Genomic DNA, 12,851 nt, shown 5'->3' with positions numbered 1-12,851 from the left:
TTGCCCAGCCACGTAGTATATTGCCCAGTGACGTAGTATATTGCCCAGCCACGTAGTATATTGCCCAGTCACGTAGTATATTGCCCAGTTACGTAGTATATTGCCCAGTGACATAGTATATTGCCCAGCCACGTAGTATATTGCCCAGCCACATAGTATATTGCACAGCAACGTAGTATACAGCACAGAGCCACATAGTATACAGCACAGAGCCACATAGTATACAGCACAGACACGTAGTATACTGCCCAGCCACGTAGTATATTGGCCAGTCACGTAGTATATTGCCCAGCTATGTAGTATTTTGCCCAGCCACGTATGTAACAGATTAAAAAATAAAAAAGAAACATATACTCACCCTCCGAAGGCCCCTTGTAGTCCTGTCGCCTGTCTGCGGTGCACGCGGCAGCTTCTGGTCCCAGGTTTGGTATGAGCGCAGGACCTGTGATGACGTCGTGGTCACATGACCGTGACATCAAGGAAGGTCCTTCTCGTATAGTATCTTTGGAACCGGAACCTGCCGCTTGCACTGCCGAGGACAGCACGCACGTCGGAGGGTGAGAATAAACTTTTTTTTATTGTTATTTTTAACATTAGATGCATACGCAGTATCAATAGTAAAAAGTTGGTCACACAGGGTTAATAGCTGAGCTGCGTAACCGGAGTGTGTTACACCACGCTCCGGTAACGCTGGCATTAACCCTGTGTGATGGCTGACTGGATGACTGGAGGGGAGTATGGAGCGGGGACTGACTGTGGGGAGGAAAGAGTGGCCATATTGCTGCCGGACTGTGGCCATCGCTGATTGGTCGTGGCAACGGTCGTGGGCGTTTTGCCACGACCAATCAGCGACTTGGATTCCATGACAGACAGAGGCCGCGACCAATGAATATCCGTGACAGACAGACAGAAGGACAGAAAGACAGAAGTGACCCTTAGACAATTATATAGTAGATGGTATAAAATGAGACAACTATATACACATCAAATGGGATACACTGAGACTGCTGTGTATGCATCACATAAGAAACACGGAGATTGCTGTATGTATATCATACAGGAGACACTAAAACTCTATTGTATATACATCAAATACAAGTCACTGAAACTACTGTATACATCACATACGATACACTGAGACTGCTGTATATCTAACAAAAGAGATACTGCAACTGCTTTACACATCACAGAGACAGGAGCGGCATAGGAAAGCAGAGTGTACTAACTCCACCAATAAAGAGTGACCTGACGATGCCATTGGCCAGGGTCAGACTTAATCCAGCGTGTGCACACCGCTGAATTACTGCACCATACAGAACAATTAAAGGGCCAGCGACCAGGAAAAATGGGGTTGACGACCCACTCATTGCAGCCTCCATGGATCTGTTTGGAGGTGGCACCAAATGATATAGTGGGTTGTAAACAGCCCATGTACTGGATGTTCCCAACCTCTGTGTCATTCCAGTGGCAGGATACCATGTGATTAGCTTATAATTTTGGATTTCTTTTAATAAAAAAAAGCATTTTCCAAAACTATTGTCTCCTTTAAGCTGTTACTTCATTCGATGAACATTGTTCTCTCTTCACAGATCACCATTCATGGGTACAAAATACAATAAAATCTCTTGACGTGTTACTATGATGATTTTATGGTAGATTTCAATCTTGGGCTTGAAAACTCCAAAGCAAACAATGGACAAAGGTTCCCTGCAACCAGAGATATCCTGAGGGCCCACATGATAAGATGTGTATAACTTTAACCTATATTGCTATGTTTTGTAGCAAGGTAATATTTTTGGTTGAATTTCTTCTCTTTTTTTTAATAGTAAAACCTGAGTGTTGCTTTCACTGACTCTAAACTTCAATAAAAAATTTCCGAAATGCCCATTTTGTAATAAATGGTTGATGTAATATCACCAAGGACTGTTAAATAATATCACTGGTTCTTCAATGTCTGCACTCGATTATTATTGGAAGGATTCGTTACTATGTCATCAATCATTGAAGACCACATTGATGGAGTTTGCTTTATACTGTATAAGAGATATTCAAGTTTTTGTAGGTTGCGAACAGCTTGCCGAGCATTAAAAATATGAAAAGAATTTTAAAGAATTTAACAAAAGGTATAAATAATTAAACTCATTTTTGGGTTTCGCGTTTTCATTTTTTGCTCCCATTCTTCCCCAAAGCCATTACTTTTTAATTTTTGGTCAAAATGGCCATGTGCGGGCTTGTTTTTTTGTGGGACGAGTTGTACTTTTGAACAACACGATTGGCTTTAACATATTCTATACTGGAAAATGGGAAAAAATTCCAAGTGCGGTAAATTTGCAAAATAGTGCAATCTCACAGTTGTTGTTTTTTTTTACCATGTTCACTAAATGCTAAAACTAACATGCCATTTTGATTCTCCAGGTCATTGCAAGTTCACAGACCCCAAACATGTCTAGGTTCTTTTTTATTTAAGTGGTGAAAAAAAAATTCCAAAGTTTGTGAAAAAAAAAATTGCTCCATTTTCTGATACCCGTAGTGTCTCCATTTTTCATGATCTCGGCGATGATCAAATCACTTGTATGTAGCAGGAATGCTCACATGCTATGAGCGCTGACCACCTGTATATATCAGCTGACATGTGCCCGGAAATGTGCAGGCTCAGTGCTGGAGCCCGCACCAAACAGGGGGAGTCTGACATCAGCGTACTATTACCCCCGATGTCAGAAAGGGGTTAAAAAAATATACCAGAAAAAAAAATTATTCATTTGTTAAGTCTATACAAGCCCTGCAGCAATGCTGTCATTTGTATGACCACTGCAGTCAATCACTGGCCTAAGCGGTTGGCTGCGGGGTTAATGTAAATGATGTATATGGCATTATCATTGCAGGACAGGCAGATATTTTATAGGTGAATCATTTTTTTTTAGTTAAAATATTATTTTTTTTTTACATTTCCTTGTCCTAGGCAACTTTCTGGAAATCCTATTAACCACCAGTGCTGTGATTTTGACATTTTGACCCTAGCCTTAGGCTAGTTTCAGACTGCGTTAGTGCAGTCCGTTCAAAGCATACGTTAAACGGACTGCGTTAAAACGCAAGTGCCGAAAAAGATCGCGTTTATGCGATCGCGCTAGCGCAGATGCTCTATCTGTGCTAGCGGTGACGGACCCGAAAACGCTGCAGACTGCGTCCGAGGGTCCATCACAGAATGACGGAACATGATTAACGCATGCCGATTATGACATGCGTTAGCGATGCGCTACATAGTGGCAGTTAGTGGGTGCGCTAACGCATCCGTTACATAGCGTTAGTGTCGCTATGCAACGGATCCCGTCAGCGCATTGCCATTAACGCAATTAATTAATTAAGTTTTACGAATGCTAAGTCCTTCCACTATGTGCAATAGTTTTACTGCTGCTTATATTTTTTTTTTTTTATAACTTTAGTTATATTTTTTTTACAATGTTTCCTTCTTTTAAGAAACTTTCTGAAAATCCTGAAAATCGCTCTAAGCACCAGTCATATCATTTTGATATTTTGACTTTAGAACTAAGTTCTAAGAATGCTATATCCTCAAAATGTACATTAGTTCCGCTGCTGCTTAAGGTTTTATATTTTTTATAACATCATAATTTTTTTTACAGTTCCTTCTATTAACGCAAAATTTTCTAAAATCTTGGAAATTTCTAGGAATGTTTTGTCCTCCCCTAGTGCACAATAGTTCTGCTGCTGCAGGTTTCATATTTTTTTTTATAGAATATTTTATTTTACAACATTTCCTTCTCTTAGGCAACTTTCTTAAAATCTTAGAAGCCCCAGGAACAATTATTGATATGGTTTTTACATTTCAACACCAACAGTGAGTTCTAGGAATGCTTTGTCCTCCCCTAGTGCACAATAGTTCTGCTGCTGCGGGTTTCATATTTTTTTCTTGAATTTTTTTCTCTATACTTCCTTCTCTTAGGCAACTTTACTAAAATCCTAGCAGTCCCAGTAACAAACATTGTTAATATTTTGACATTTTAATTTTAACACAATCAACAAGTTCTAGGAAAGTTTTGTCCTCCCCTAGTACATATGCTAATGCTTAATCCTCTCCTAGTTTTGCGCCGCTGCAGGTTTCAGTTTTTTTTCTAGAAAGTTCCTTCTCTTAAGCAACTTAAGCAAAAATTGATATGATTTTGATAATAGCACTTAGTGCTAGGAATGCTAGGAGTGCTTGTAGGAAGGCTATGTCACATAGTAACATAGTAACATAGTTGTATATAGTAACATAGTAAGGCCGAAAAAAGACATTTGTCCATCCAGTTCAGCCTATATTCCATCATAACAAATCCCCAGATCTACGTCCTTCTACAGAACCTAATAATTGTATATAGTAACATAGTTAGTAAGGCCGAAAAAAGACAGTAAGGCCGAAAAAAGACAAGTAAGGCCGAAAAAAGACAGAATGTCCTTCCCTAGTGCACAATTGTTGTGCTGCCACTTACAGCTCCAGTTCCATGTGCGGGAAATAATAATGTAAAATTCAATTCTTTAATGATCGAGTCATCTTATTTTTAAGGCTTATACAAAGACAAAGATAATACAACTGTACAGCTCTAGTGCATACCCACTTTTAATTGCTAGGAAAACAGTTGTTATCACTGCAAAAACTCATACATTTCATATCAAAAGTAAATAGTGTCCAAATTAAATTATCAAATAAGGAAATTAAGTAAAAAAAACAAAAGAGCAACTGAGAAACACTGGTATTTATAACCATTTTTGTGCACTGTATGGCTTCTTATGTGTGTTGTCTGATGGTATTCACATTGTATTAATCTATCTTTTAGATCTTTTGCTGTTCAAATGTTTATTGAGGTTTTAAATTTTTTCAGCAAATAAACAGACATATATATATAGAGAGAGAGAGAGTTAACTGGGGAAGGCAAGAGGGGGAAAGGAAATAAATGGGAAAGGAAAGGAAACAACATTTTTATTAGGGGGAGTACTGCACAGTGTAAGATTAGAATCCTATTTTTTAAACCTCGGAACTTTGTAAAGATGGGTAATATAATTCTATGTAAAAGACAAAATGATCATAAAAGTGTCATAATTTTATTCCTAGAAGCAAAAATTGTTTTTCACTGTTATTGTAGGTTTTCTTATGAAATGTTTCACAAAACAATATTTTAGGGCCATTACACTTGAATTACATGCTAAGCTTAATGTAAAACTTATATCCAGGCCTAAGCTTCAGTGTCAATGACTTTGTATGTAACGAATGAAGATGTGCTATATGATTGATATATGGGATCTATCCATTTTCGCTTTTTCCCTTTCCTATGTAGACAGCAAGCCCTAACAGGCAGGGTACTCTCACCTCCTGTACCTATCTATCTATCTATCTATCTATCTATCTATCTATCTATCTATCTATCTATCTATCTATCTATCTATCTATCTATCTATCTATCTCATGTCTAAAGTAAATGTCTATCAGAGTTACTTGGTCCCTCGTTGTGTCAGTGAATACTGTAGACTGAGCCGTCCCTCCACCCACTCCTCTCCTAGTTAATAAGAAGCTGGATTTATCACATCTGTCAATGCCAATTGGCTCCTGTGCAAAAGCCTGAGCTAGAAAAACTCAGATCAATATTACATTGTAAGCGTTGCTTGTACCGTTGAACATCCCGGCTCCTGGCAGAGATATCATCCGGCTTTCCTGACACCCACCCGGTGGACTAGTTTGTAGGAAAGAAAAGATGCTTCCTAGGATTCTTACACTGGTGATACTGGGAGTCGTGTTCCCTCTTCAGGTTGGTAAAACTGAGTATTTTTGATAGATTTGGAAGATTTCAGAACATACTAAACTACTATGGGTGAGTGGAAGAATCGGCAGTACGTGTACTGTATGTGGTACATGTATAGTGGCCATGGCATGACAACCTCGCAATCTTGGTCTGTGGATGTCTGGAGGTTATGAATGTAATAGTTAGATAGATTGTTTTTAAATCATCCATCCGAACTTGCTTTCGATGGAACCAACATCAAGGCTACAGTCACTCCGTAATTTGATGTTGATATTAATTTTATTACTGGGTCACTTATAGGTGGTCAACTATGTTTGGTTGTCCTAGTCATTGAGTATTTGACATAGGGCATGCGTATGAGTAAGGCTGTACAGTCCGTATGTTGCTGATTTTTACACAGTGTATGTCACGTACTTGGCTTTGTACTTTACTATAGCTCTAAACATTGCCTTACCAAACTGTCTCATGTTCATAATTTTCGAGAAGCTTTGGGTAAAGAGGACCAACTTCTTCTTAATTAAGGCCAAAAAGTTTAGTACCATTTTGAGAAACCGGGCATCATTGTCTTGTATATGTTTAGGCAGCTCCAGCTCCCATTTCCATGACTTCATCATGAATTTGTCTGCTACTTTTATTTTGTATAGTCACCTTTATCTTTATTTTTGTGTGTTTTTGTTCTGTTTTATCTCTATCTGCATACAAAGTTCACTTTGTTTTTTTCAGCCTCTATCTTCAGTGCTAGGTGTTAGTCCCAAATGCATTTTCCTACCAGGTTTTACGTTATTGTATTGTTAGGTATGGATAGAAGATTTCATGTCAACTCCATTTTTTTGTTGTTGTTGATAGGTCATAGGAAAGACCAACATAAAACAGAATGGATATTGTTCCTTGTACGATGAATGTGGTAAAAATCCCGAGGTGACTAATGCTTTGCTCGACACAAATATTCCTTGTGAATCCAACACTGAAGCCAGGAAATTATCTGGGTTACACCTCAATCGTCTGAAAGAAGTTTGCCCGATGCTGTACAATGGTGACAATGATACGTATGCCTGCTGCTCCATTGCACAACTGCAAAGCCTTACTAAAAGCTTCACCCTTTCTAAGGCCATCTTGAATCGATGTCCGTCATGTGCTGAAAACTTTATAAACATTCATTGCCAGAACACCTGCAGCCCGAATCAGAGCACTTTCATTAATGTCGCCCGCACACACCCTTTCAATGTCAGCGATGGGATTAAAATAGGCGTACTGGAATATGAGTGCTTTTATCAGACCCAATTTGCTGACAGAACTTTTGACTCCTGCAAGAATGTCCGCTTGCCAGCCACTGGTGGGTATGCTATTTCTACAATGTGTGGAAGATATGGAGCAGAGTTTTGCACCAGTCAACGTTGGCTTGACTTCCAGGGAGACATCAGCAATGGATTGGCACCGCTCGTCATTGATTTCAAACTTGTAGATAATACAACTGAGGTTCGTGAAGGAATCATACCACATGATAGCACAGTGTGGAGCTGTAGTGTTGGACCAGGGGGAGATCCCGAATCTGCTTGCACTTGCCAGGACTGTAAAGAATCATGCCCAAAAATACCTGCACTAAAGCCCCTGCCAGGCCCTTTCAAATTAGGACCTGTAGATGGGTACTTGATAATAAGCATTGTAGTTTTTGCTACTTTGTTGTTTTTCTTTATAGTGTTTTTGGGTATAAATTGTGCAGCAGAAAAGTGCAAGAAAGACAAGAAAAAAAATAAAGAGCCACCACGTGTCCAACGTTCTGACTTGAACTGTTCAGAGAAAGTGAGCTACATGACTAATCGATCATTGGAGAAGATGTTTCAATGGTGGGGCACTCGTATAGCTACTTACCCTAAAACGGTTATTTGCATTTGTGCAGTAGTAGTTGTTGTTCTGTCAGCGGGTATGGCGTTAATAAAATTGACTACAGATCCAGTGGAACTCTGGTCAGCACCAAACAGTAGAGCCAGACAGGAAAAGGACTTTCATGATGCAAATTTTGGTCCATTCTTCAGAACTAACCAGCTAATCATCACAGCTAAGAACCGGCCTTCATACTCCTATGATTCCATCTACTTTGGACAGCTGAATTTTAGTGGAATTCTCTCCAAGGATATCCTACTGGAACTTCTGGACCTTCAGAACCAGCTGCAAAGTATTGAAGTAAGTGTACTACTATGGTCAGTTCCAATTGAAGTTGAAGGTCTCAGGCAGTAGTAATATGTATATTTGAAAACCATTGGCAGATCCAACTAAATTTGGTGAGATCTGCTGAGAACCTGACATCTTCAATGTGTATGGTCATACACAGAAGAATAACAGCAGATGCCACTAAAATAAGAAGGATCTGTCAATAATATGACGGCTAATATTTCATGTATATTTCAGGCTTAAATATACAATAGAGAAAATCATCCAAGCCCACTGATATTGGTGGGACTGACCAACTGTCTTATGCATTTAGGGATTTCTTGCCTTTTTCCTAGAAGATGATGTCAGGCGGAAGAGGGGTCGAACACGTTGAATTTCAATGTCTGATCCTTTTGTTCTCCCTTCTTCCCTTTGACAAATAAAAATGAAAAATAGCTGTGGGCCAACAACTATTGAAGGTTTATGGCCATCTTGACGTAGTCATTTACCTCCAATCCCAATACATATGTTACTGAAACTTCTAATCTTTAATGTTGATCTGAGCTAATGGTCTAATACTTCTGATCTAAAGCTCAAGTGATAAATGGTCCATTTACAAGGAATAATAATTGAATGCAATCATTAAGGAGCTGGCACCTGCCGGTGGTGTTTGATATTTCAATTATCATCCTGGTACAGGGATGGTCAGGTGCTTATCGATTCTTTGACCCATATCTTGCAGAATAAAACAAATAAGGGAATGTATCACCAGGTTTTTGCTACCTGATAAAAGCATGATGTAGGGGCAGACCCTGATTCCCAGTGATGTATCACTGGACTGAAGCTTAGGTGGCAAAAACTTGGTGACCGATGCCCTTTAAACCACTTTTTAGGTTGTTTTACCATTACTATATTTGCTTTGTGAAGAGAGAAACTTGTGCTGGTTAGCAAAACCTATAGTAAAGAATGATGGAGTACATTTATTTCGGGCCCCTTCTTTAGGACCACATGCTATCTGTAGTGGCTGCTTAAATGGTATTTATGCCAATGGAAAACGCCAGTGTTTCAGTAGGGAATAAATAATAGATTCAGATTTAGATTTGTGGAGTAGTAAGTAACGTGATTCATGAAAATGCCCATTCATTCGATGTTAGCAAATAGGATTCCATAATTTAGTGCATGGGGAGCGGGGAGTACACAGCAGTATATACGTGGCTTCCTCTGTTTATCTAGATGTAGAAATATACAGTAATCTCATACAATGATTTCCAGAGTACTATTAAATATTGGGCAATAATTCATAGTCTACTCACATTAGTCAGTATATAGTTGTGTACGTTCATGTCATGGAGGCCAATAGACATGGAATTGGTGATGAATTTGGCATAGACTAAAAGTTGATGTGGGGTTTGCAAAAAGTGTAACCATGGACAGATCAGAGCTGTCAGGGAACTGTTGCAAAATCAGGAGTGAAATCAAGTCAAACTAGGGAAATAGAACCGCGAAGAACTTGAAAGATACAGTACTTCATGAACACATTTTACTCATATGAGAAGGCAAAAAAAAGTCCCAGACAGTTTTAAATTTTTAAAGATTATCAGAGTTAGGGCTTGCTCACTCATGGCCGACTGCTCTCCGATATTTTATCGAATAGCACTCAGCCCAACGCTATACTATGGGGCAGTGCTGATATGCCATTATTTTCGGCATGCAGCGAGTGGCTCCTATATTCGGATCGCATGCACCCATATAAGGCTATGTGCACACGTTGCGGATTTTGCTGCGGATTCGCAGCAGTTTTCTATGCGATTTACAGTACAATGTATACCTATGGAAAACCAAATCCACAGTGCACATGCTGCAGAAAATACCGCATGGAAATGCTGCGTTGTATTTTCCGCAGCATGTCAATTCTTTGTATGGATTCTGCCGCTGTTTACACCTGCTCCATAATAGGAATCCGCAGATGTAAAATCGCAGGTGAAATCCGCACAAAAACTGCAGGAATTCCGCAGTTAATCCGCAGGTAAAACGCAGTTCGTTTTACCTGCGGATTTTTCAAAAATGGTGCGGAAAAATCCGCACAAGAATCCGCAACGTGTGCTCATAGCCTAAGTCTGTAGGTGTGTGTGCAAAATAGGACTGCACTCGTATGCCATCGCATACCTGTGATATGATTCTCTTATGCGAGAAAATCAGATCACACTCAGATGACACTCGGCTAAAACTCTGAGTCTCGTTAGCATAATTGGCCGGATTCTCTCGCTCATGTGACCCCAGCCTAAAATTGGAAGAATATGCACGCCAAAGATGAGTCACTGGCCAAAGTAAGTTGAAAAGTGATCACCATGACATTAGAAAAAAAACGTCTCTAGTATTTTAGTAGAAATCATACATAGCAGCAGATTAACCTAAGTAATACATTTCTGTAACTGGGAAGATTGTGTAATGTGTATGACAAATCCGGACGCAAGACTGATGACAAGATGTGGTGGTAGCAGAAAATGTATTTACAAAATGTTCTAGATGATGATTTAAGGTGTTTATTCATAAGAAGAGTTGAGATCACATGACAGGTCACTCTCTAAACGCTGGGGTGCGCTTGCTGTGACTCTCATGATCAGACATTAAGATTCCGATTCATCATTTGCAGATAATTATTTTTTTATGTCACATTTCATTTTTGTCTCGTGGTATTTCTAGCTGTTTTTGTGCCAAATTCTTCAAAAGGGTACATACGGTTAATTAATTTTGCTTTTGTGCAATGTAAAAAATGGTCTTGAATCTTTTTGGGGGATTTTTTTTATTGCGGACCTTTTTAAAAATGTCACAAAACTTTAGGAGTACATAAAATCACGTTGGGGAGGAGGACGGTGGGAATACAACTGCACAACAATTTTGTGATTTTTTTTTAAAAGTTGAACATGCTGAATCAAACAAAAGCATGTGTAATGGTCATCTCACAGCCATGTGTCAGATGGGTGTCAGAAGTTGCCCATTTATCTGAAATGTGTTTCCCCCCATTACTTCGCTTGGTGAAATCAAGGCAGGCAAGCCAGACATTTCTATAGATCATGAGATACTTTTTTTTTCAGCAGAGTGACATCTTAATTTTCTTTCCTTCCAGGCTTGGTCAGAGAAGCATGAAGTGAATGTCAGCTTGAAGGATATTTGCTATGCACCCCTGAATCCTACAAATCCCACATCAACAGACTGTGCAGTAAATAGCTTGATGCAATATTTCCAGAACAACAAAACGAGGTTCAACATGGAGGTGACACAAACAACATCTGGAGAAACGATTCATGTGGGCTGGAGGGATCATTTCATGTATTGCGTCAAGTAAGTATTGGGTTCATTCAAATGCCGCATGACCAGAAATGACTATTGGGATATTACACATTTTGCAAAGGACTAGTGTTACAGGGATTTCACAATGCACCCTACCATCCCTGGCTCTTCAGGTTCTGCATAAGAGCAGTCAGATGGGCAACCATTCATGGTATTGCCTCCTCCCCACCATTTTCCAAAATATATAGTAATGCTACATATTAACTCACACTCCCATCCCCTTCACAAATCTGCTGCATTTTCTATTAGTCAGGAGAGGCACTGTGCAGACAAAATGGGGTCCTTTCATTTTTATGATTGGTTGGGCTCCAAGTGGTTGACCTGGAGTCCACAAAATACCAAATCCAATGAAACCAAATACACTTTTTTTGTTGCAGTTCACCACTGTCGTTTAAGGATATTACAGAGCTGGAACTGAGCTGTATGGCAGATTATGGTGCGCCGGTCTTCCCCTTCCTTGCCGTGGGAGGTTATAATGGTAACAGTCTCTTATTTTATATATAGTAACTTAGGTCTCAAATAGTTCAAGAAAACAAAGATATCCAGCCGCTTGAATATAGAAATTCACTAATTTGCAAGTACAGTTTGAAAGGTTTAGCTGCATTAAAAATATTGCATAATGTCAACAATGGATGCGTTTTGGACAAACAAGTGTTCTTAAACATGGTAAAATCATGTAGTTAAGGCAGAAATTTGGAGAATTACCAGTTGCAACCAGTTGGATAATTTTTTTTCCATTTTTAATCCGGTGCTATTAAAATTAAAGCTAAAACTAATCATCAATTCATCCCATACTAAATTTCATATTAGAGTAACTGCGCACACGAATGCCCTCTTTAAGCCAGACTCGGAAGAGTTGCTCTGGCTCATCATTTAGATGGCAAATCATTTGAATGGCTGCCACGGAGGGGATATGTATAACTTCTGTTGGTAATATCTATTTGTGGCTGGGAATTTTGGTTATTAATTAATTGAAGGCTATGAAAAAAAAAAAATAATAATATTGCCAAAATTAGAGTTTCAGTATGAGTTGTTTTCCAGTTTTATAAGCATTCAGATTGGGAGCCAGGAGATTTATTCCAGTATGGCTAAAATATTTTGCCGTTCAGTAGCTTCGAAAGGCCAGGTGACAACTTCTGGCTAGGTCCTCACTAGTATCTCTAACAATATTTTACTTTTTGCCCTCAGACAGTCGTTTCTCAGAATCTGAAGCTTTGATTTTGACCATTTCTTTGAACAATTTCCCACGTTCTGACCCTAAGTTTGACTATGTTCTGGTTTGGGAGCAGAAATTCCTGGACATTCTTCAAGAATATTTGGACAATCCAAAAAGTAATTTCACATTTGCATATATGGCAGAAGTAAGTGTCTTACCACACCAGCATTAACTAAACTTACGGATAAGCATATGGACTTGACCAAGTATGAGAATTTTCATTGGAATTTTTGACAAGTTTCCTCACTTTGTATTTTATTTTAAGTATTTTCAATTATTTCATAATTGCACATCTCCTTTTAACTTCACTTCAATCTTTACCTGATAGAATTCTATTCTTTTTTCAG

General features: G+C 39.0%; 1 protein-coding gene across 1 annotated transcript in view; it reads left to right on the top strand.

Annotated features, from left to right (window-relative positions):
- Nucleotides 1–5,641: 5,641 nt before the first annotated feature.
- Nucleotides 5,642–12,851, top strand: part of NPC1L1 (NPC1 like intracellular cholesterol transporter 1) — a 28,180-nt gene continuing 20,970 nt past the window's right edge. The window contains exons 1-5 of the mRNA XM_069766701.1: nucleotides 5,642–5,795; nucleotides 6,636–7,970; nucleotides 11,065–11,279; nucleotides 11,666–11,766; nucleotides 12,477–12,649. Of these exons, the coding sequence (XP_069622802.1) occupies nucleotides 5,742–5,795; nucleotides 6,636–7,970; nucleotides 11,065–11,279; nucleotides 11,666–11,766; nucleotides 12,477–12,649 (1,878 nt within the window). The 5' untranslated portion in view covers nucleotides 5,642–5,741. The remainder of the gene's footprint in view (nucleotides 5,796–6,635; nucleotides 7,971–11,064; nucleotides 11,280–11,665; nucleotides 11,767–12,476; nucleotides 12,650–12,851) is intronic.

Source organism: Ranitomeya imitator, chromosome 4 (genome assembly GCF_032444005.1).
Source record: "Ranitomeya imitator isolate aRanImi1 chromosome 4, aRanImi1.pri, whole genome shotgun sequence".
NCBI classification, from domain to species: Eukaryota; Metazoa; Chordata; class Amphibia; order Anura; family Dendrobatidae; genus Ranitomeya; species Ranitomeya imitator.
This window is presented reverse-complemented; position numbering and strand designations above follow the sequence as displayed.